General features: G+C 52.5%; 1 protein-coding gene across 7 annotated transcripts in view; it reads right to left on the bottom strand.

Moving 5' to 3' along the window:
- Window positions 1–21214, bottom strand: part of ATP2B4 (ATPase plasma membrane Ca2+ transporting 4) — a 97661-nt gene that overhangs the window by 34038 nt on the left and 42409 nt on the right. For 5 of the 7 annotated variants that reach the window (XM_047703844.1, XM_047703849.1, XM_047703843.1 and 2 more), the window contains exons 2-8: window positions 18459–19098; window positions 7406–7603; window positions 6513–6770; window positions 5918–6043; window positions 5368–5493; window positions 4230–4265; window positions 2498–2659 (exon numbers count right to left, since the gene is read on the bottom strand). In XM_047703844.1, coding sequence (XP_047559800.1) covers window positions 2498–2659; window positions 4230–4265; window positions 5368–5493; window positions 5918–6043; window positions 6513–6770; window positions 7406–7603; window positions 18459–18651 — 1099 coding nt within the window. In that variant the 5' untranslated portion in view covers window positions 18652–19098. The remainder of the gene's footprint in view (window positions 1–2497; window positions 2660–4229; window positions 4266–5367; window positions 5494–5917; window positions 6044–6512; window positions 6771–7405; window positions 7604–18458; window positions 19099–21214) is intronic. The other 2 variants (XM_047703846.1, XM_047703848.1) reach the window with 1 other exon arrangement.

The raw sequence follows: 21214 nt of genomic DNA, 5'->3' as shown, positions 1-21214 counted from the left end.
TCTGAATTTTGCTTCAGCAGAGTCAGGGCTAAGGTGAGGTAAACAAGGTGCCTAGGGTCCAAAATTCAAGAAAGCACTCCCTGCCTGGGTGGTACAAAGCACTAGATTTGCCTCCCTTCCTATGGGCCTGGCCTGGAACGTTAACTGAAACGAGAGAGGGGACCAGTGGCTGGCCATCAGGTGGCCTGCACTCCCTAAAGAACAAGGCAGGGGTTCGTGGACAGGAGGGGTTAGTGGGATCTGTTTAATGCTTCACACGTGTGTGCCAGGCTCAGTAACTTGATTCCACACCTGCAATTCATGTCTTCCACGTACACTTGATACACAAAAGATTTCACGTGCTTGCCATCAGCTGGGGACTGGAACTGAATGACTACGTTAGACGAATGCTGTCCCAGAGAACTCTGTGATGCTTCCAATGTCCTCCCTTTGCACTGTCCAATACGGTAGCCGCTAGCAACGTGTGATTATCAACCGGCTGATACAAGGCACTGAATGTGAACTTGTATTTAACTGTAATTCATTTAAGGGGCGACAAACAGCCACGCGTGGTTAGTGGCTATGGCAGCGCCCTGCAGAAATTCTTGCCACTCAACATGCGGTTAGCAGAGCAGCGGCATTGGCATCACCCGGGGGCCTGTTAGAAATGCAGAATCCTGGCCCTGCCCGGGACCTCCTGAATCGGAATCTGTGCTTTAACAAGATCCCAGGTGAGCTGTCCACGCAGATGTACAGGACTAGACTGACTGTGGTCCACAGAGGGGCAGGGTCCGGAGCACATGAGACAGTGGGTTGGGGTCAGGAGCACATGAGACAGTGGGTTCCGGGTCAGGAGCACATGAGAGTGGGTCAGGGTCCGGAGCACATGAGACAGTGGGGTGGGGTCAGGAGCACATGAGAGAGTGGGTCAGGGTCCAGAGCACATGAGGCAGTGGGGTGGGGTCAGGAGCACATAAGACAGTGGTTCCGGGTCAGGAGCACATGAGAGTGGGTCAGGGTCCGGAGCACATGAGACAGTGGGGTGGGGTCAGGAGCACATGAGAGAGTGGGTCAGGGTCCAGAGCACATGAGGCAGTGGGGTGGGGTCAGGAGCACATAAGACAGTGGTTCCGGGTCAGGAGCACATGAGGCAGTGGGTCAGGGTGTGGAGCAAATGAGACAGTGGTTCCGGGTCAGGAGCACATGAGAGAGTGGGTCGGGGTCAGGAGCACATGAACAGTGGTTCCGGGTCAGGAGCACATGAGGCAGTGGGTCGGGGTCTGGAGAACATGAGACAATGGGTTGGGGTCAGGAGCACATGAGACAGTGGGGCAGGGTCAGGAGCATATGAGACAGTGGGTTGGGGTCAGGAGCACCTGAAACGGTGGGTTGGGGTCAGGAGCACATGAGGCAGTGGGTTGGGGTCAGGAGCACATGAGACAGTGGGTTCCGGGTCAGGAGCACATGAGAGTGGGTCAGGGTCCGGAGCACATGAGACAGTGGGGTGGGGTCAGGAGCACATGAGAGAGTGGGTCAGGGTCCAGAGCACATGAGGCAGTGGGGTGGGGTCAGGAGCACATAAGACAGTGGTTCCGGGTCAGGAGCACATGAGGCAGTGGGTCAGGGTGTGGAGCAAATGAGACAGTGGTTCCGGGTCAGGAGCACATGAGAGAGTGGGTCGGGGTCAGGAGCACATGAACAGTGGTTCCGGGTCAGGAGCACATGAGGCAGTGGGTCGGGGTCTGGAGAACATGAGACAATGGGTTGGGGTCAGGAGCACATGAGACAGTGGGGCAGGGTCAGGAGCATATGAGACAGTGGGTTGGGGTCAGGAGCACACAAAACAGTGGTACAAGGTGGTCCCTTGAGAGGTGTGTCCACGGAAGGGGCACTCTTCCTTTTGTTTCTTCCTCCAACCCCTGCCCCAGCCCCCAACAGAAGGTGGAGAGAGAATGTAGAGGCAGGGGCTGGAGGAGCCACTTCCTCTCATGATAGGTGAGAGTGCCCCTAGTGACGCCCTCCTCTGGAAAGAGCCTCTGGAAATCACAGTCTTCCCGCTTCCTCTAGTCCTTGTTCTGCGTTCATCACCACGCTTTGCCAGGCCAGGCGCTAGCCCTCTGCTAGGGCATCGCTGCTGGCAAATAGGAGCCTTCTCTCTCCTGAAGGGATTTACAAGCCAATACATGAAAACAGGTACGTGGTCAGCCCGGTCTCCTTCTTGCTAAAGTAAATCTCCCCTGTCAGACAGAAGTCCTTTATCTCCCTTCTGTTGGGAGGGAAGAGACGATACAGGGTCTTTAACCCTTGCCCCTTGCACACAGGCGCACACTTCTCTCCAGAGAGGCCCAGGGACTAGCCAGACGGGAGGGCAGAGAGAGGGGCGCAGCCACCCTGGGCTGCAGGAGCCCCTGGGAAGGGTCAGCTTCCTTCTGCCGGCCTGGCTGGTTCAGAAGGTGGACAGCCACAGTGTCAAGTATCCGGAGTGGCCCCAGTAATGAGAAAATTCTGCCCTACTCACCGGCTTTCCCGATCTGAACAGCCAAGCGCGTCAGCTTGCCCTGCAGCACCGACTTCTCCTTTTTGGGCAGCTTGGTCACCTTTTTCTCCTTTTCCTCATTGTCGATCCCCTCCTGGCTGTTGAGTGGCTGGATTTCGAGGGCCACTCCGTCCTGAGTCTTTGCTAGGGTGTACACACAAACAGGACAGGTGAGCGCACTAGCTGGCAGGACCGAGGAGCAAGCGCATGGGAACCAAAACTCCTGTCTCCTTCCTGGAAGTCACCTGGACCCCCAGCATCAGCTCTGGCCGCTCTCACCCTATGCCAGGCAAGGGACATGACTTCCACCCTCAGCTAGGGCCTTTAGAATGATATTCTGACGATGGGAGAGGAAACGGGAGTGCTTTGAGGGTATGGATTTCCTCTTCGGTGGCAGCTTCCTGGCACCACCTCAGAGTCCCAAGCCAGGTTTATTCCAGCAAGAGGATTAGTCATGCCACTAAGTGCTCTTACCAACAACCATCCTTCCTGGAATTCAGCGCTTAAAATAGTGAATCTTTAGTGCAGAAAGGGGCTGACAGGGAAGGCTGGCAGATTTTTCCAGAGCATAAGGGTCCTAGTCTGCTCTGCTAAAAGGTTCATCTCTTTCTCCTTTTAGACCATCAGGGAAGAAACACAGACCCCCAAACAGGGTATTTTCCAGTTCCTTCTTATATCAGTTGAATGACTGGGGAAGGAAATGTCCTTTCTCCCCTGTCTGACAAAGGTGGGGACATACAGAGCGGGGAGGGTTAAGTCTTTTGGGAGAGAGGGAAGAAGCTAGTAGGAGGGACCCTCTGGAATGAGAGGGATAAAGACAGACATATAAATCCATTTTGCTTTCCAAAGAAGAGTTAAAGAGACCTAAAATTAAAGAATTATTTCTGTGAGGCCCTGCTTCTCCAATGTGATGACTTTATTCCTAAAGACTACTATGACGTGGGTACAAAGGAAAAAAAAAATCTCCAGTAGCTGTCTCAAGAGAGCCTTTCTGGCCGGTTCCCACCTTCCCCCTCCGGCTTCACCCCTGCATAGCTCGGCTCTTTTGCTTACGATGCCCTTCCTGAGATACTGTCTCTGTTGTCAGACTCCACAAACAAGACAGAGACAGGATGTAAACACAGCCACCAAAAAAGAAACACACACCAGATCGGGAGGAAGAAGACAGACGGCGAGAACAAAGAAGGAGGTGGGGAGAGGTACAGAGAACGGGCTCTGTCCAAGCACCCCAAGAAGACTAGCAGAGAAGGATCCAGGCCAGAAGAGGACACCGATGAGGAAGCTAGCAAGAGGAGGGTGCAGGGACTGCCCACCCCAACTCCCTCCACTGTCGGGACCCTGAAGTCTTCTAGCCCAGAAACAGATGACCATGACCATGACCATGACCGTGGGTGTTTACATTCGGCCTAGGGTGGTGAAGCGGGGAGTTCAGCGGCCCTGGGGAAGAGCAGATCCTTCCCACCTGCTCCTCAAGAGAAATCTTGACAGGAGGGTCTGTGAGACAACAGCAGGGGGTGCTGTTGTCGCATCATAGATGGGGACCCGGACCTGGTGACCACCCCTAAAATCTCTGCACCTTCCTCAGGATGAGGCATCAGGCCCCGGAAGCAGATAACAGATTATGGAGAGGGAAAGGGAGAAGGCAGATGGCCTGGAAAGGTCTGGTTTGAGTGTGGGCAGGTAGACATGGTAAATGAGTGGGTGGAGAGGTTACCTTTGTTGCGATTTTCAGGGACTCCTTGTTTTTTACCTGTTTGAACAAGAAAGAGAAAAGTGGGGTGGAGACCCAAGGTGACTATTAAGAGATTAGGTATCCGATCTGCTGGTCCTGCTCTGAGCCCAAAAGGGCCACCGCAGAAAGGGGTGGAGTGGCGGGGAAGGGAAATGGAAAGGAAGTTCATGTCTCTGCTCACATCCATGCCTCCTCGGGGAGCTCAGGACCACCAGGATGCGGACCAGACCTCTCACGCAGGTGAGCGCACACCCGCGCCGGGGCTGCTGGGAGGCTGCTCCCAGCTTGAGTCCCATCACTCGCAGAAATGGGGAACAGAAATGGGGAACAGAAATGGGGTTGGAACTGGTTCTGCCTGATGGCAGAGGCTCTGAAAGGTATCTCTGTCTGTTCACCAGCACCAGGCCGGCTTCCTCCTTACACATCAGCAGGTGGCCTACAGTCTAGTTCCCGACTGAACGGGTTTTGCTTCCTTCTGATACACTGCCCTCCACGGAACAGCCCAGATGGTCCTCCGGCCAAGTGACAGAAATCCTTCTCTTCTCCAAGGAAAGAAGGAATGCTGAGGGAAAGGTCGATCTCTCCTTAGTATCTTTTTCTCGTTTACCTTCCTTCCTTGTTTGTCCTTCCTTTAGGAGCAAGTGAATGGCAAAGATGGGACTAACTTTGGGGGTAGACGTTACCTCTGTGCTCCCGCTCTCCCAGCTGTGTCTCTCTTCCACTGTGAGCCCAGGCTTTCAGCAGACTTCCCTCAGCCTGGACAGTATGCTCACTGCCTCACGTTTGAGGGAGGAAGGGACAAGCATTGGGGGACTACGCAGAGGCCTGCTGGGGCCACGGCACCCAGCCGGCTCATTTGGGGCAAGCTTTACATCTCTCGCCTTTACAACCCACGAACAGACACACAGGAGTTGAGGCTCAAAGGCGATCAGATTTGGTTTTCATCAGAGCACCCTGGGGAGCCAGGCTCGACATCTTTATCTCTGCAAGAAGTCTGGATATCTGCATTCTTCATCCAGCAAATTCTTCTCACCAGGCATCCCATGCACGTCTGGTCCCTTGCTTCCTAGTCTGGCCATGGGGACCGGAGGGTTCACAATCTCATCCCACATCACCTTACCTTTTTTCTTCTTCTCCTCCTCTTCTCCCTCACTGGCTCCCAAAAGGGTAAAGATGATTCCAGTCTGGGAGTTGATACCTACAGCAGTTACTACCATCCGGCCAGAACCTTCCATGACATGGGTTCCTATATGAGAAAGGAGAAGATGGAAGGAGGGTTGTTTCTTTTACCTAGCCATGCTTTGGTGTGGAACACAAACTTAGAAAAAAACAGTCCCTCTTCCTCCCCCATGGATAATGATATACTCAGCAGATAGCAGGAAAAGGTCAAGAGCTGGGCCCATTTAAAATAGACCAAGCAAATTGGGGGGTAAGGAGAAAAATGTGTCTAGCTGCTTTAGAGCAAGGCTCTTTCCCTCATTCCCCAACCACTAACCAGCAGAGCCCTATCGAGGTCCCTACAGCACTCGCTTCACAGAGAACCTCTTTTCGATTGACTGATAACCTTGTATTCAACCCACTAATATGCTCCTGCCCCAAATGAACCCAGGGGAAGGAGATGGGGCGGGGCCGGAATAGAGGGCAAGGCCTGGAGCAGCCAGAGGCCATACCTGACAGCAGCATTGGGTCTCTTTCCAAGGACTTCTTGACATGGTCTGATTCCCCAGTCAGAGAGCTCTCGTCAATCTTGAGATCATTCCCCTGGATCAGGATCCCGTCTGCAGGCAGCAGGTCGCCTAGTGTGCAGAGGGGAAGGGGCGACAGGGAAAGAGGGGATGGAAGAGCTTGTCAGAGGGTGGGAACCATCCAACCCCATCTCAGGGCTGCTCCCACGGGCCCTACCTATAGGACAATGACCCAGATGGCACCAGGAAAGAAAGCCTCTGAAAGACAGCTTCATCTCTCACCACCTGAGATAAGACTCTTTAGGAATTCAAAGAGTAACTTCTTCCCCAACACCTTCCCATAGCCTTAACATCATGTACTTTTAAACCTGAGACACATGGGGTACAGGTGTGACATTCTTTGGGGAGACTTTCTTCTTTCTTTGAATCCTTCTCAACAACCTCCTTCGACTAACCTAGAAGCTAATGCCGTTTGGGATTTTATCTTTCTGGGTCCTCAGTGATTCCCAGCCCCCTGTGCCAAAGGACCCAGCGCTCAGGTGGGGAGGACAACATAGGTTCGAGAAGCACGAGCTCTCACCGTATTTGATTTGGGCGATGTCACCCACCACGATCTCGGCCACAGGCAGCTGGATGATGTGGCCATTTCGGATCACAGAGAACTTCTGCTCCTTTTCAATGCGGTTCTGCAGCCCCCGGAATTGCTTCTCCTTGCTCCAATCATTGAAGGCAGTCACCAGCACCACGATGATCACGGAGAACAGGATGGCTGCGCCCTCAATCCAGCCAGCTTCTGCCTCTCCTTCATCTTCTGGGCTACTGACAGGCAGACCACACTCTGGCCCCGGGAAAGGACAGAACATAAGGGTTACCAGGGGGCACTGGTGAACACTAAAAATGGGAGAAGTGTTTCCACAACCCCCCAAAATGGAAAGTCAGGGAAAGAGAATAATTAGAAAACACAACCCTTGGGCAGGTGATCTATCCTCAGAGGACACTGGAGGACAGTAGGGCTGGGCGTCATGTCATCACCAATATAAGCATTTATGTTAGCCCAAAAGAAGTTAACGAGTAAGTAGCACAAAGCACATCAGTACAAATTACTGGCCAGTCATATGCATAGAACTTACGATTCCCAACAAGGCCAGGCCCCTGCTCCAGGCTCTAGGTCACTGCTATTTCCCATAATGCCAGATAATTGGTGGGGAGCACTTTGAGAAGCAGGTTTTGGTGGCTGGGTGAGGGTAGAAGTATTCTGCATAAGGATTTGGTGGGAGAAGGGGAAGAAGACTCTGGAATCAGGATGGGTTGAGGAATGGCTGACCAGCTACTCGTTGGTTTTCTTTGGAGAACCCACTCTGGAAAGAAGGGTCAACTTTTAAGCTAAAAACCTGTCAATCATGAATACTAGTGTTTTGGTGGGAGTGGAAAGAACAAGGATCAGAGTCACGCCAGGCTGTTCTAGACACTCACGTTCATTTTCTTCCCCAGGGGGGCGATAGAAGGACAGGACAAGGGAGATGATGGCTGCGATCTCCAGGATGATGAGTGTGACATCTTGAAGGGCTTCCCACACCAGTTCTAAGAAGGTCTTGGGCTTTTTTGGGGGGATGAAATTCTGTCCAAACACTTGCTTACGTTTCTCCAGGTCCGTAGGGTTCCCAGATAGACCTGAAATGGAGATATGAGTGGGAGGAACAGGTAAGAAAAACAAGGGGAAGAAATGAATGATGGGAGAAGGAGGTCCAAAGCTTCTTGAAATAAAGACCTCCCTGCTTCCTGTTCCACCCAGGTAGGAGATCCAGTTAGGGTGACCAGTCCCCCCCAGTTTGCCCAGGACGCAGAGGGCTGTGAAACCTTTAGTCTCAAAATGGGCAAACTGGGACAAGATGGTCACAGGGGGTCCTTCACTGTTCTTAGTGTCCAGGGTGAGCTCCCCGGGATCTGAAACCTCACCTCCTCTCACCAGTAGGCTGCAGGTTCCAGCTCTAAGAACACAAACATTCAAATGGTTCCTGGTGCTGACAGAACTTTTCTCTCACATTAAACATGTATCTGCTGTTGCTGATTTCAAAACTGAGTTAGCTTCCATCCACTGGCGCATACACAAAGGCCCGAAAGAAGTAGCTCTCTGCTCAAGGTCATGCTAGGAGGCTGGCAGACAGGGCCCAACCAGCTGTCCTGATTCCAAGTTCCAGGGGCTTCCAGAGATCAACGGGAGGGGCTTTTAGCCTCCTACTCTGGGTGCCCAGGTGCAGCGCCCATTCCCTCCTTGTCAGTCCCCCACCCACACACAGACACAGACACCTAGCACTAAGAGGTACTATCACTCTGTTAAGTACTGTGTACTTAGTACTACTGAGACTAAGTTAGGTATTAACAGGACCACTGTTACTCATGTTGAATAAAAAAAGAACAAAAAGGTGAAGCCATGAACTCAGACAGTACACACTGCTCGGTTAACCGCATCTCCCCATGACCACACACGTCCTATGTGAGCACACTTGCCGGGTCCAGGCATATGCCCGGAGAGGGGAGGGACAGGCAGACTTGTTTCCTGGGCCTTCTTTATCTCAGGCCTGATATTTGGGCCCCTCTGCTGGGCTGTCAGGGAAGGAGGGAAATCCTAAGACTTCAATTAAAGTTGTTTACACACAGCAGCAAGTAAGGCAGGGTTTTCACACGTGAAGTTGTTGGCGGCCCTGTTCATGGGCTCCCACGCATAGGTGGGGGGAGGGGAGGGTGACCTTTGTCTTGGAAAAAAGTCCTTGCAGAGGAGAGTTAGAATCAGAGGACAGGGGCACTCCAGCAAGCATCACAGCACACGAGGGAAAGCAAGGAGAACGGGGAGCTACTGAGGCCAGAGAACGTCCTCACACTGGGGTCTGTGCGAGGGGCTATTACCCTGGTGCGGACTGGGGCATGGCGTGTGGGCAAACCTCTACTCCCCATCTCCACTCCATAGGAACCAAGAGTGGTACCTTACATGGTGAGAGGAGAGATTTGGGTCAGACCAAAGGAAGACATTTGGACAGAAAAAGACTTTGAAAAATGGGAAAATAGGTCCCTAAGGGGGTATTGCTTGCAGGGCCTGAGACGGCTTCCCTTTCTCTACCCAAAAACCAAAACCAACAGGGGAGGTCCTTGAGACCCTCAGCCGTCTGGGTGGATGGACGCAGGACCCTCCATGGAGGGGAAGTGTGGGGGGATGGACGGGCATCTGCACTTGTGCAGTTGGGGAAGGGAGGTCACTCTGGGCGGCCAGTGCTTCGAAGAGGGAAAACAGGGAGCAGGGCAGATGTTCTTATCTGGGCCCTCCTGCCTTCTGGTGCCCAGATGCACCACACTAGCCTCCGACTGAACAGGGCTGAGCGGCACAGCCAAGCTCCACAGGGGAGGGGGTTTGGCCAAAGCACTGGAAGCAAATTGGGCTGCTTCCCAGAGGCTCCCTGTGTCCACTGCTCTGGGAAGTCAGGTTCCCAGTGGGGAGGGAAAGCAAGGGCCTGGGAAAGGAGTGTTTCTGGGCAGGACCTCTTGACCCCCAGGCAGGCAGAGGCTGAGCAGCCAGGGGGTCCTGGTTGGCTCCTTCTCCCCAAGGACCTGAGAGCCTGGGGGGGGGGGGGTGGCCTCTGCCAGTTTGGGGCTGCTATACTGGAGGCCAGGTTGGCCTGAGGGAAAGGAATTCTGATCCTTTGTTCATCTCCCTGGGAAGCAGCGAGGAGATGCCATTCCTCCCTTAACGAGGTGAGGGCAAAGCACACAGCAGGTATTAGATATCATCTCAAGGGACATTCAAAGAGCCCAGCAGAGGCCAAAACAAGAGCAGTGACGACAAAGATCTGACTGAAAGCCCCCATCTGAAGTCATCCCGCCCTCTCTGGTCTCAGATTAATACCCATGACCACCCTTGCCTCCTCTCTCTCTCTCCTCACTCTATCCATGAAGCCAGCACGTTCTGGCAGCTTTATCTTCAAAGAATACCGAAGGTCCTCTCACGTCTCACTTTCCACTGTCACCATCCTATTCTGAGCTGGCACTGCCTCTCGCCTGGGTGATGACAACCATCCTCTAAACGGTAACCTTGTTCCCACCCTAGCTGTCCTGTGCCCAGTCCTCCCAACACAGTGGCCAGAATGATCTTCTTCAAACCCACCCCTGCCACTTGCCGACCCAGAATCCTCTGCTGGCTTTTACTGGGACTGAAACTGGGCTCCGAAGCCGTTATGATGCTCTGTAAGGCCCCTTAAGAGCCCCTGGCCTCCCACCCTTTAACTCCTACTGTCTGCTCCTGGTTCGCTGAGCTCCAGCCTGGTGAGCCTTCCTGCCATTCCCTGAGTGCGTTAGACAAGCTTCTATTTCAGGGCCCAGCACCAGCTCTCTCCTTGGCTCAGCGGGCTCCTCACGGGCTAGGTAGGGCTCATTCTCTTACATCTTTGGGGTCTCTGCGCACATGTCCCCTTCTCAGTGAGGCCGACCCTGACCATCCTACTTAATATTGTGGCTTCTCTGCTCCAGGACTCCATGCCCCTGTCCTGTGCCAGTGTTCCCCTCCACAGGTCTTCTCCCTGAGACAGCCTATGACGCATTCCCTTAGGAGGTCTGTCTGTCGCCCTCCACAAGGGCAGGACTTTCGTCTTTGTCCCTCAGGTCTATAGCAGTGCCTGGCACATGGCACGCATACCAATGTGCTGAATGAACTGAATGGATGAGTAATAAATCAGGCTGCTAACATCTAAGTGATTACTATGTGCCAGATGCTTCAGTGGGCACGCTCGTGTCTCCTCATCTAGACACCGCAAACCCCTAGGTGGCAGCTACTGTGAACCCCATTTTACATTGGAGCTGACTAAAGCCTGGGGAGGTTATGTAAGCCGTAGGCAGAGGTGACACCAAACCCCGGGCCGCAGCTGGATGCCAGGCCAAACACCGAAGGGGCCCGGGGGTGGGGAGCGGCTACACTGAGGCTGCACTGCGGGTGACTGACTGGTCCCTGGTGTGCCTGGGACCTCCCAGGCAGTGTCACTCAGGCTCCTGCCCTGCTCCCCCCCTAACGGAAACTGTAGCCCCCCTCAGTCCCAGGCCAACAGGATGGTCAGTCACCCCGCTTCCTTCGGGGCAGAGCAGCCCACGTGCCACTCTCATCTGCACCTCGAAGTCAGTCAGCCCTGTTCCCACTGTTCGCACCTGCGCTGAATTAGTCCTGCCTTCTTCCTGTCCTCAGAGATGGTGACACCAGGCCCGTCAGAGTCCAGCCTATGGATCTTTTGGACCCAAGCAAACCAAACGAGCCTCGTTAAGGAGAGCAACAAAAGGCCAGGCCTGGCTCCTGCCTAGAAGCTCTCAGAGTCACACACTTACTTATTGCCTTTTTGCCATTTTCTCTCCTCTGTCCGCTCCACCTTAAGCGACCCTCAGCTGTTGTGGTGGCTACCTTAAGTCGGCAAGTGGCTGTCCCAGTTCCTAGCGTGCCAGGCAGGGTGGGGTGGGTGGGGGCTGGAGCCTCACAGCCTTGGGAATCCTCTCTCTGGACCTGGGGTGGGGGCACGGGAAAGCCATGCGGGACTGGGAGCTCAGCCAATCCCCAATTTTGGGCTTTCCATTCCATTCTTCCTGCCCCCAGAGGCTCTCAGGCCCTGCTCTCAGCAACTGTAATTTCACAGAAATACTCGGCCAACCAAGGAGAGGGTATGAGTCCCCGATCTCTACAGTTGCTTCGAAAATACTCGCACAGCTTCCTGGAGAGGGGAAGGAACACTTGGCAGGGAAAGAATGCTGGAAACGCAGGAAAAGGATTCCCCTTAGAAATACATTAAAAAAATAAAAATGAGAGGAATCTTTGTCCCCAAGAACATGAGCGAGAAAGCCCCACCCAAATCAGGAGTACTTTTGGCCATAAGAACCGGACTGAACACATGAGCTGGGAGAGGCGACAAGAATGTCAGGCTGTGAGGTCATCCACCCCACCCCATGCTGGGGAGTTACACGGCCCCTGCCAGCAGGCAGCGGTGGAAAATCTGTGTCTGCTGTGAGCCTGTGCAGGGAATCAGCGCTTGGGAGGAGAGGCTGCAAGCCTAGCCCTCAGTGGCCTGGGTCCAGCAGGGAAGGGCCACGGCCATCCTCCCTAGGACACCAAGGACTGCGGCAGAGGCACCCCTTAAGAGAACCGGCCCAGCCCCAGAAAGGGTGGGGTGAGGTTAGACATCAGGAGGGACTTCCCAGCTGTCTGAGTTATGCTGCCTTGCCAAAGAGACAGCAGAACCTTCTCCCACACAGCTAGTACAAGGGAGAGGTTTCTCGCGTTGATTCGAAGGCAGTCAGCTTTGGTGCATGAGAACAGACATTGGAATACCTCTCAAGTCCGACGAAAGAAAGACGCCTTTCAAGTCCTACCTGAAACACCTCGGACTGGGGGCTCAGGGGAGGAGGAGCTCAAAATCAGTACGGAGACCACAGGTTTTAACCAAATGCCACTTCTTGAAGAGGCCGAACATCTCCCTACATCAGCATCTGTGGCTCACCACACCCAGAGCTGGGAGATGTGCTCTCAGTCTGCCGGAATTCCAGCCCCTAGAGATAAAGCCGTCTGTCCCAGGTGGCAGACTTTGGGAAGAATGGCTTCTTCCTCATTCTCAGTTCAGAAAGGCAGCACGTCTCCTGCTGTCTGGCCCTCCACTCTGCGCCTTTTCTGCACACTCCAAAGGGGGCGCAGAGAAATCAAGCCCCCTCGTCTGCCCCCTGCAGCCCTCTGCTCGGCCACCTGCTCCCACACTGAATGCGTGCGAGCACGTGTCCCTCCGGTGTCACGCTCCCTGGTGCTCACACCTCGGAGCTAAATAAAAAGAGCGAAAGCCCTACTTCCAGGGGGAGACGTGACATCTGCCTCAGCCAAGGAGGGAGTGCGATCTTTCTTCCCAGCCCCATCTGATGTTCAATGCAAGGCAAGAAGAAAGTTCAGAATGACACTGAACTTGCAGGAGTTTCTGCAGGGCTCCCAAAGGAATGCAGCACATAGGGCTCCTGGCAAGGCGAAGGGGAGTGAGCAGGGAGGGTTCTTGGGTCCAGGAAGCCTTAGCCCTTCTCCTCCTTAAGACTTCTCTGGCCCCTGCCTGGCAACATTATGCCAGCTAGCCCAGAAGCCCCGCTCTGGGCGAGGAGGGGCGGAACAGATTTCGCTGAGCCTGTGGGGCTGGGCTGGGAAGAGAAGGCCCAGAGCGGTCACACACTGTTGGCCTCATTTGTTTGGTTTGTTTGTTCATTCAGCCCTGGGCATGTAAGTCAAATCCGACAGGGAACTCCCAGGATGCAACTTGGAACTCCCTGCAGGGGAAGGAGGGACAGAGGGAGGGCACTTTCTCTCTGCTCTTTCTCCAACACCCGCCCTCTTCCTTCCAGCTGTTGATGCTGCTTCCCCGGGGTTTGGTAGGAAGCCTTTCCCACTCCTCTATAAAGTACTAAGTATTTCTTTTATGAAGCTACTGGACTTGCCTCAATTACTTCCATCACGGCGTAGCTGCTTTCTGGCTGTTTGAGCTGGTCTGCCCACCTCCACCCTCTCTCCCTTTCCGCCAAGATATTCTTCTGGCTTGAGTCCTTCCCACATCTCAAAGTAGAACTAATAGATCTGCCCAAAGCGTGATGGGCAGAGCGGGCCAGACTGTTGGCCTCTGCAGCCGGGCCCACATACACCACTTTTGGGATCATTTATTTGGCATCTTTAGTCAAGTTGGGGCAAGAGTTCCAGGTGATGGCCACAGGGCAGCGGGCTGGAGGAAAGAGAAGGAGCTTGGCTATACTTCTATTCTGAAATTGATGCACTCCTAAATACAGATATTCTAAAACACACCATACGCTCTAAAGATAGGGAGGAAAATGCCAAAGAAGCCAGTTGCCATCTTCCTCTCACATCCCCCCCATCCCATATTCGCTTGCCTGGTCCGTTCCTCCCCCCAACACTAGCATTCTCTAAAGCAGTGGTCTCTAAGTAGGGCGCATACATCCGTCTGCCGGAGTGTGGGAGAAATACCAGAACTTTTTATATTACTTCATCCACTTCCATTTCTTGCCTACCTTACTGTGTAAATAATACTAGCATTGGAGGTACTAATAGTAATGCAGTAGTACTGTGGGTAAATATTTATTATTTATCACTGGGGCTATGTATTTAATTTTTCTCCAGGCCGAAGATGTTACTGGAAATTTCAATCTGCCCCATGGAGCCCATCCCTGCATGTCCCAGCTTGTGGAAAAATGGATAATACTTGGTAGAACTAGCCACTGACCCAAGGCTTGGGAACAGGAATGTAAGAGATCTTAGGGTGGCAGGAAGTGTTACCCCAAATCTTACAGTTCATGAACCAGAATCATAATTTGGGCTGGATTGTCTTAAAACAGATTCTTCCCCTTCCTGGTTTTTATTCCCCAGAGAATCTCAGCTCCCCAAACCTAGCAGCTGCTCAGTGATTCTGTGAGGCAAAGATGCTCGCATCTTTTATCAGGAGCATTCAGTGAGCGGTAGCAATTACCACAGAACAAGGCCAGGCCAGAGCCTCCCCAGACAATCAGATGTACAGGAGTCACCTTCACCTTCTAAGCCCCTTCCCCTCCCTTGTAATCCCTTCAGCTTAGGTCCCTGTCCTGGCTGCTTCCATCACACCCAGCTCTTCCCCATCATAGCACCGTGACAATATTTCTGAAATTGCCTTAGTTTCTGTGTATCCTCTTATCAGCTCCAGGGAAGGAGGGATCGTGTCTCTTGTATCCGCCATGGGGTCCCCAGCTCCTGAATATGGCTGAAAGGGAACGGAAAGCCCTTTGGATCCCTGTCACGGCCTCCGCTCTGCAGAGAAGTCACGGGGTACAGAGGGAATGTGAAACAGAAGTTCCCACCAACATTCTGCTCCACTCGATCCAAATCCACAGCAATCGTCTTTAGCTTTCTGAAAGAAGGCCACAGGCAATGCTTTATTATTCTGTCAGGGCTTCCCTTGTCTGCCCTTTCCGGTCTGGGCCCAGACCTTCCCCCCTGATTGTTGGCCTAGCTCCCCCTCAGGAGACATCACTCTTCCTCTGAAGAGGGCAAGCAGAGCTGAGGACCAATGTGGAGAAGTTCTACAGAGGAAGAAGGATTCATGCAACTCTTCTGTCTAGACCCAAAGAATCTCATGAGGATTGTCTCTTCTTCCTACACACAAAGAGAGACTGAGTCTCGGGAAAATGACTTTTTCCTTCTCCCTATGCCCCAGAGATTCCCTTTCCAGAGTCACAAAGCTCACTGAACCACGGAAAGCCAGTTTGGAGGTCAAAGCCTATCCTCCAGGGGGTGCCATCCAGACACTCTGCTCTTTGGGGGATGGAGACACTGGTTGGGGAGCGGGTGCTGGGGTGGGGTCAGAGGAGATAATAGAAGGCGGGGGATGAAGACAATGGAATGAAGAAAGAAAAAGAAGGCAGCGGACTAACCATTGGTGCGAAATGCTCAGATTTTCCCTACATGAAGCTGAGGCCAGGCAGCTCACTCACTCAGGAGCCACAGCCTCAGGCCTGCCTCTCTGCTGTTGTCTGACAGAGCCATGAAGGCGGAGGCCTTTAGTCACTGAGACACAAGCTCGTATCCTCTTTCATGTCTCTCCCACCCCTTCTGGTTTCTTTCCCTTTTTTGCACACACTCTCAGACTGGAGTCTTGTTGTTACCGGACGCTGTGGAAGCCGAGCGCCTCCCAGCATCCTCGCGTCTAACCAGCTCTCGGCCCCTGAGGCAACGGCTCTTGCTCCAACTAGCCCTGCATGCTCAAGGCACATAAGCTACTATTACATTAATATTAGCACTGCGTCACAATTAGACATTTTATCAGGTCGTGAAAGATAAAACAAACTTTTAAATTATCTCTGCTTCATCACAGTCTACCTAGTCATAAGAACTTAGGCGGGTCATTTAAGCCTTTGGGCCTGGAAGGGGGCATGAGGGAGGAGTAGCACTAAATCCCCCCCTGCCTCCACAGTTGTGTAAATCTCCAATAATAAAACCATGTCAGTGTCATAAATATTATAAACCCCAAGTTTCATTAGGCCCCTTACTAGCTATGGTGTAAAACAATCTGTCAGACCTACACAAAACCCAGCAGAAAATAAAAGGGAAGGGTCATCCTCTAGGAACTTGTCTCCCCAGATGTCACCAGGTTTCCAACTGGCAGAATTCAAGCACCAGGTGAATTTCTTTATTTTTATTCTTAGTCCGCAGGGGCCTCCCATGGGTGACAGAACTATGCAAGGCTGTCAGGCACCTCAGTGTGGTCTTCTGTGAACCGGCTGGCATTTTATAGCATCAGCTCACCGAGGCACCCGGATAGTGATGCTCTTTTCTCGGCCTGCCCCACTAAATAGCTCAGCATCATCTTTGTCTGGGGACTTCTGTGTCACAGCTCTTCTGTGTCTCCTTTTCGATGCCTTTATCCTCTCACACACGAGGAGGTCACTGTTGGCACTGGGGAGTAAATATTACTCAGGGAAACATTTTTTTCAGACACCCTGCAAACCTAGCTCCAGCAGCAACCCTCTGACAAGTCTTACACTGCAATAGATCAGGATACAGATTTATGATCTAAGGAAGCAGGGGGATGGCAACAGACAACGGCGCCCATGGTAGGGGTCCCGGGGTTCAGACACGGCCAGGGTCCAAAGCAGCAGAGGCACCTGCCATCAGAAGGTGTGGCTTTCAACTATAGGTCTGAAACTAGCACTGGGAAAGAATCAAAGGGCATTAACTACATCGATGCACCCCGGGTTCCAGCTGATTTGGACACCTGGGTTTCACTTTGTGAGAGAGACAGCTCGACACGAGAATCACGAATGGTGTAGGAAGGGAACAAAGGTCCCGCCTAAATTCTGACGGGTGACCCCAAGCTCCTGCATCTCTCAGCCAACATATAATATGAATAGCCTTTATTTAAGGCCAACACTACTAGAGAAGTGGCAGAATAAAGAAATCTTGCTGACAAGAAGTAAGCAGTGCCCAAAGGGCAGTCATTAGATTCTAGCCAGAAGGCAAAGAGTGAGCCTCGCCAAAGCAGCTAAGCATCCGAACCAGATCTCTCCGACATCAAGAGGTGAAAGGAGGAAATGGCCACTGGCTAGGGGAGCCTTTCCAGAAAAGGTAATACGTGGTGCTCCATGGGCACTCGCGTTCCGGCAAATGGCTATCAGACACATGGGCTCTGTTTTAATCTGAGACAGCCCATCTATTGAATACCCGTTACAAGCTTGAGCACGGCACACACATCATATGTATATGTAATCCCAATGATTAATTCTCATAACCTTACGGGCTAAGTGCTAACATCAGTTTCAAAGAAGAAAGAGACTCAGAGAGGCTAAGAAAACTGTTCAGTGATATGAACACTAGTAACTGTAAGCTAAAAAATGATGGAGCTAGAGTTTGAACTCATGAGAGATAGGAAACTGAATTCTAGAAGGAAAGAGAACACGGAGGGCAGCTCTCTCTGATTGCAAAGAAATCAAGACACGGGCGATGTACAGAAATAGACAGAAACCTCTCTCTCTCTTTAATCCTGAAGAGTCTGAACTCTAAGTCACAAACTTACAGCATTGGCCAGGGGTCAAAACTTCTCAGACTTGGCAAGAAAAATGATATAGCCTCCAAGAAAGGCTCAGAAATAGCACACTTCAAGAAGTTAAAGGCATCTAAAGGGCAAGATCTTTGCTCTGTCTCGGGCTGCTCAGCCGTGCCCTGCCTCACTGACAGAACCAAGTAAGAACCCGTAAGAGGGAGGCTATAACCATGTGCACGTGAGAAAAGAAGGTTCCTTTGGTTCTGTCTCCATTTTGAGGAGGCAAAATTTTGTGTTACCATGGCTTATCAGGCAACTGAACGGAGCCAGGAAGCATGAAGCCAGGTTTCCCCTTCTCTTTTAAGAATAGATTAAGAAGAATGACTCGCAAAGCACACCAGTCGGGGTTGAAAAAGTCATCAATAATTCCCCGACATGACACAAAGCGAATAATCCAAAGATATGGTAGGTGCACCCATATGCCCTATGACTTTCCACCCTATTCCTGACTGTCCACGATGGAGAGGAATCACACTAGGTCGATGGACTCATCTGTTGTTCCGGTGCCCCGTGTCCCCAGTCACTCTGTACGATCAGTGTGGAGCAGAACCGTATCTTAAATTCTTTTGTGATCAGAGACCGATCCTGAATCAGAGACTTGATTGTTTGCTGATAAAAGCATCTACACAAGCATCTGTCAAATAGAGACGAACCGTCTCCTTTCTGTACGTTGATACAGAAAAAGGAAGAAAAGCTTAATCTTCAGAGAACACCGTCCCTAGGAAAGAAATGGCTCTCCACGGCCTCACCCCACCCCGTCGGTGCTTCAGAGACCACGTTTTTCGCAAAAGACACAGGTACACCAGGCAGGTCTCTCCCTGCCTCCTCCAGGAGCTAAGGAAGCAACGGTTTGGAACACCGGCCACCTTGCTCCGGGTCCCCGCCCCTGGTCCGGCCTTTACCTTCCACGGGGTTGGTTTTCAGTCTACTGCACAGATTCATCACCCCTCCATAGTGGACGTTGATCTGGTCGATTCCATCAGAGGAACGCAGCTCCATGAGCTTCCTCAGTTCCATTACTGTGCAGCCAAAGTCCCCTTCGTGGCTCTCAACCATCGAGTTGGCCGGCAAGGCATGTTCTGTTGGGTTCGTCATTTTGCCTGCTGTTACCAAGCCCCTCGACCAGAGAAAACGAGGAGTTTCCCTTCAATTGCTCGGGAACTTCTGCCTTTCTGCCTCACTTCTTCTTACTTCTTGCTTCTCGGGGAGCCCAGTGAGGAAATAGATGGGACTAGAGCAGCCTCTGGCCCAGATCCTTTTTTGGGTGTGAAGCTTGGCAGCGAGAGGAGGAAGAGGATGGGGGAACCGAGTGGAAGCCGGACCACGTGTCACGATGATTGGTGTCCCCAGGGAGTGATGGAAGTGCTTGTCCAGGGTAGGGAGGTTCCTAGCTTAGACCAACTTGCCCAGATGGAGGTATAAACAGGATGTGCATGTTACCATGGAGGCCACCTTAGCAACAACCAGCGACGGCAGTGGTAGAGAGGCGGCAGGAGGAGGAGGAAGAGGAGGGCTCCCTGGATACTGCTGACAACTGGATCTCTGGAATAAAGATTCAAAGACAGACAAAAACAATTAGAACGGCCACAAGGATCGGCATCTGCGAGGGCAAGAGGGACTCATTCTAGCACAAGGGTTTAGGTGACAGTTGATGCCTAAGCCCAGCTGGTAGCTGAGGCCCGGGCTGAGCAGACGGACTCAGGAGGGGCCTGCTCTTCCCTGGGAGGCCCCCGCAGCCTGTGAACCCCCTTGTAGAGAAGAGAAGTAATTTTAGATACACCCCCATCCTGCCATCACAGTGCTCTCAAGCCAAGGGACAAGGATCCGGCCGTTCCAGAAACGAACAGTTCTCATGCTCTCCCTTGTCTGTTAGTTTGAGGGCCCCGCCATGAAATCCTTTGGTCTGACCTTGCCTCGAACGGGGGAGAAGAGGTCAGAAGAGGAGTCCAGACCAGAGTGACCTGGAGGGTGGCCGGCCAGTCTGCCGCCCACACACCCTGTACCCAGCATACACAGGTACAAACCAGGAGGAATAACCTCATAGACAATGCCTGTGTCTTCTGGGGCCCCTCAGAATACTTAGCCTCTGGCCGGCCGGAAATCCCATGGCCTGCCGCTGCCCTCAACGGGTCAGGAACTGGGTTTGAGTCTTGGAGTGAAGCCCCACACACCCTTTACCCAGCATACACAGGTACAAACCAGGAGGAATAACCTCATAGACAATGCCTGTGTCTTCTGGGGCCCCTCAGAATACTTAGCCTCTGGCCGGCCGGAAATCCCATGGCCTGCCGCTGCCCTCAACGGGTCAGGAACTGGGTTTGAGTCTTGGAGTGAAGCCCCACCCCTCCAAAAAGCTTCCCCTCAGTTCGAAAGGGGAGAGTAAAATGAACCGGCAGTCGGCCATACGGGATGGGGACATAAAGGGGACAGAAGGACCTCCGAGGAGAAGGAAGAGAGTTTAAGGGTAAATCTGAGAGTTAAAGTTACTGCGCTGGCAGGGATAAGACAGCAACAGTTCAGATAAAGCCCAAGGCCACAGCAAGGTCATCACGAGAGCAGTGTGAGCCTGCAAGTGAGCGAGCACTAGATGGTCTCAGACCAGCATTTCTCTCCTCAGAGAGCCAGGGGCTCCCCCTCTGACTCTGGGGAGGGGCCGAGAGCTACGAGCAAGTGAGGCTATAAAGGGCTGATGGTGGCAAGGCTCATGCCCGCACTGTTCTTACTTCAGAGAGCAGCTCCTGCCTGTCACATGGGACCCACTGTCACACATCAGCCACTTGTTTATTTGAGAGAGAGAGCGAGCAGGGGAGAGGCAGAGGGAGAGAGAATCTTTAGCAGACCCTGTACTCAGCATGGAGCCCGATATGGGGCTTGATCCCAGGACCCTGAGACCATGACCCAAGCCGCAACCCGAGTCAGACGTCTAATTGATTGAGCCACCCAGGTGCCCCCACATCATTTAAATGTGAAGAGGCTCAAAAAATATGAAGAGGTATTTTTTTTCCCCTTTTTAAAAAAAGATTTTATCCATGTATTTGTCAGAGAGAGAGAGCGAGGATGCAAGCAGGGGGAGCGGCAGGCAGAGGGAGAGACAGATTCCTCGCCGAACAGGGAGCGTGATGTAGGACCCGATCCCAGGACACAGGGATTATGACCTGAGCTGAAGGCAGATGCACATCCGACTGGGCCACCCAGGCATCCCAAAGGGGCTCTTTCTAAATGTAGCACCAGAACCCACTGACTTGAGTTCAGTTACCAGGGGGTGCCAAGGAGCTCTGGACAGCAACTCTCTAACACACAGATGACATCCTCCCTGCCAGAAGGTGAATGGAGAAGCACAAGAACCATGAGATAAAGGCTTGCCCCTTTTACCAGTTACTTTTCCAAAAATCACATGTGGCCAAAGCTGCGGCTGATTTCCATGAATCCTGTTCCCAGCAGGTCCCCGGGGATGGAGTTGGCTACACTCCTGCTTCCCCCCTTAGTGTACCCTTTGCTTCTTCCTTTTCCCAGAGACTTTTAGAGCGACTCTGGCCGACAGAGGGCTAAGCAGGCAGGGTTTTGTTTTGTTGTTGCTATTGTTTTCCAAATATCATACTGCCTTTCTTTTTCTTCTTTCTGCCTTTCTTTTTAGATGTCCAGCAGCCTGGGGAGCAGA

This window comes from Lutra lutra, chromosome 15 (assembly GCF_902655055.1).
Source record: "Lutra lutra chromosome 15, mLutLut1.2, whole genome shotgun sequence".
In the NCBI taxonomy this organism is placed as follows: domain Eukaryota; kingdom Metazoa; phylum Chordata; class Mammalia; order Carnivora; family Mustelidae; genus Lutra; species Lutra lutra.
Note: the sequence above shows the minus strand (reverse complement) of the source record. Positions and strands in the feature narration are given on the sequence as shown.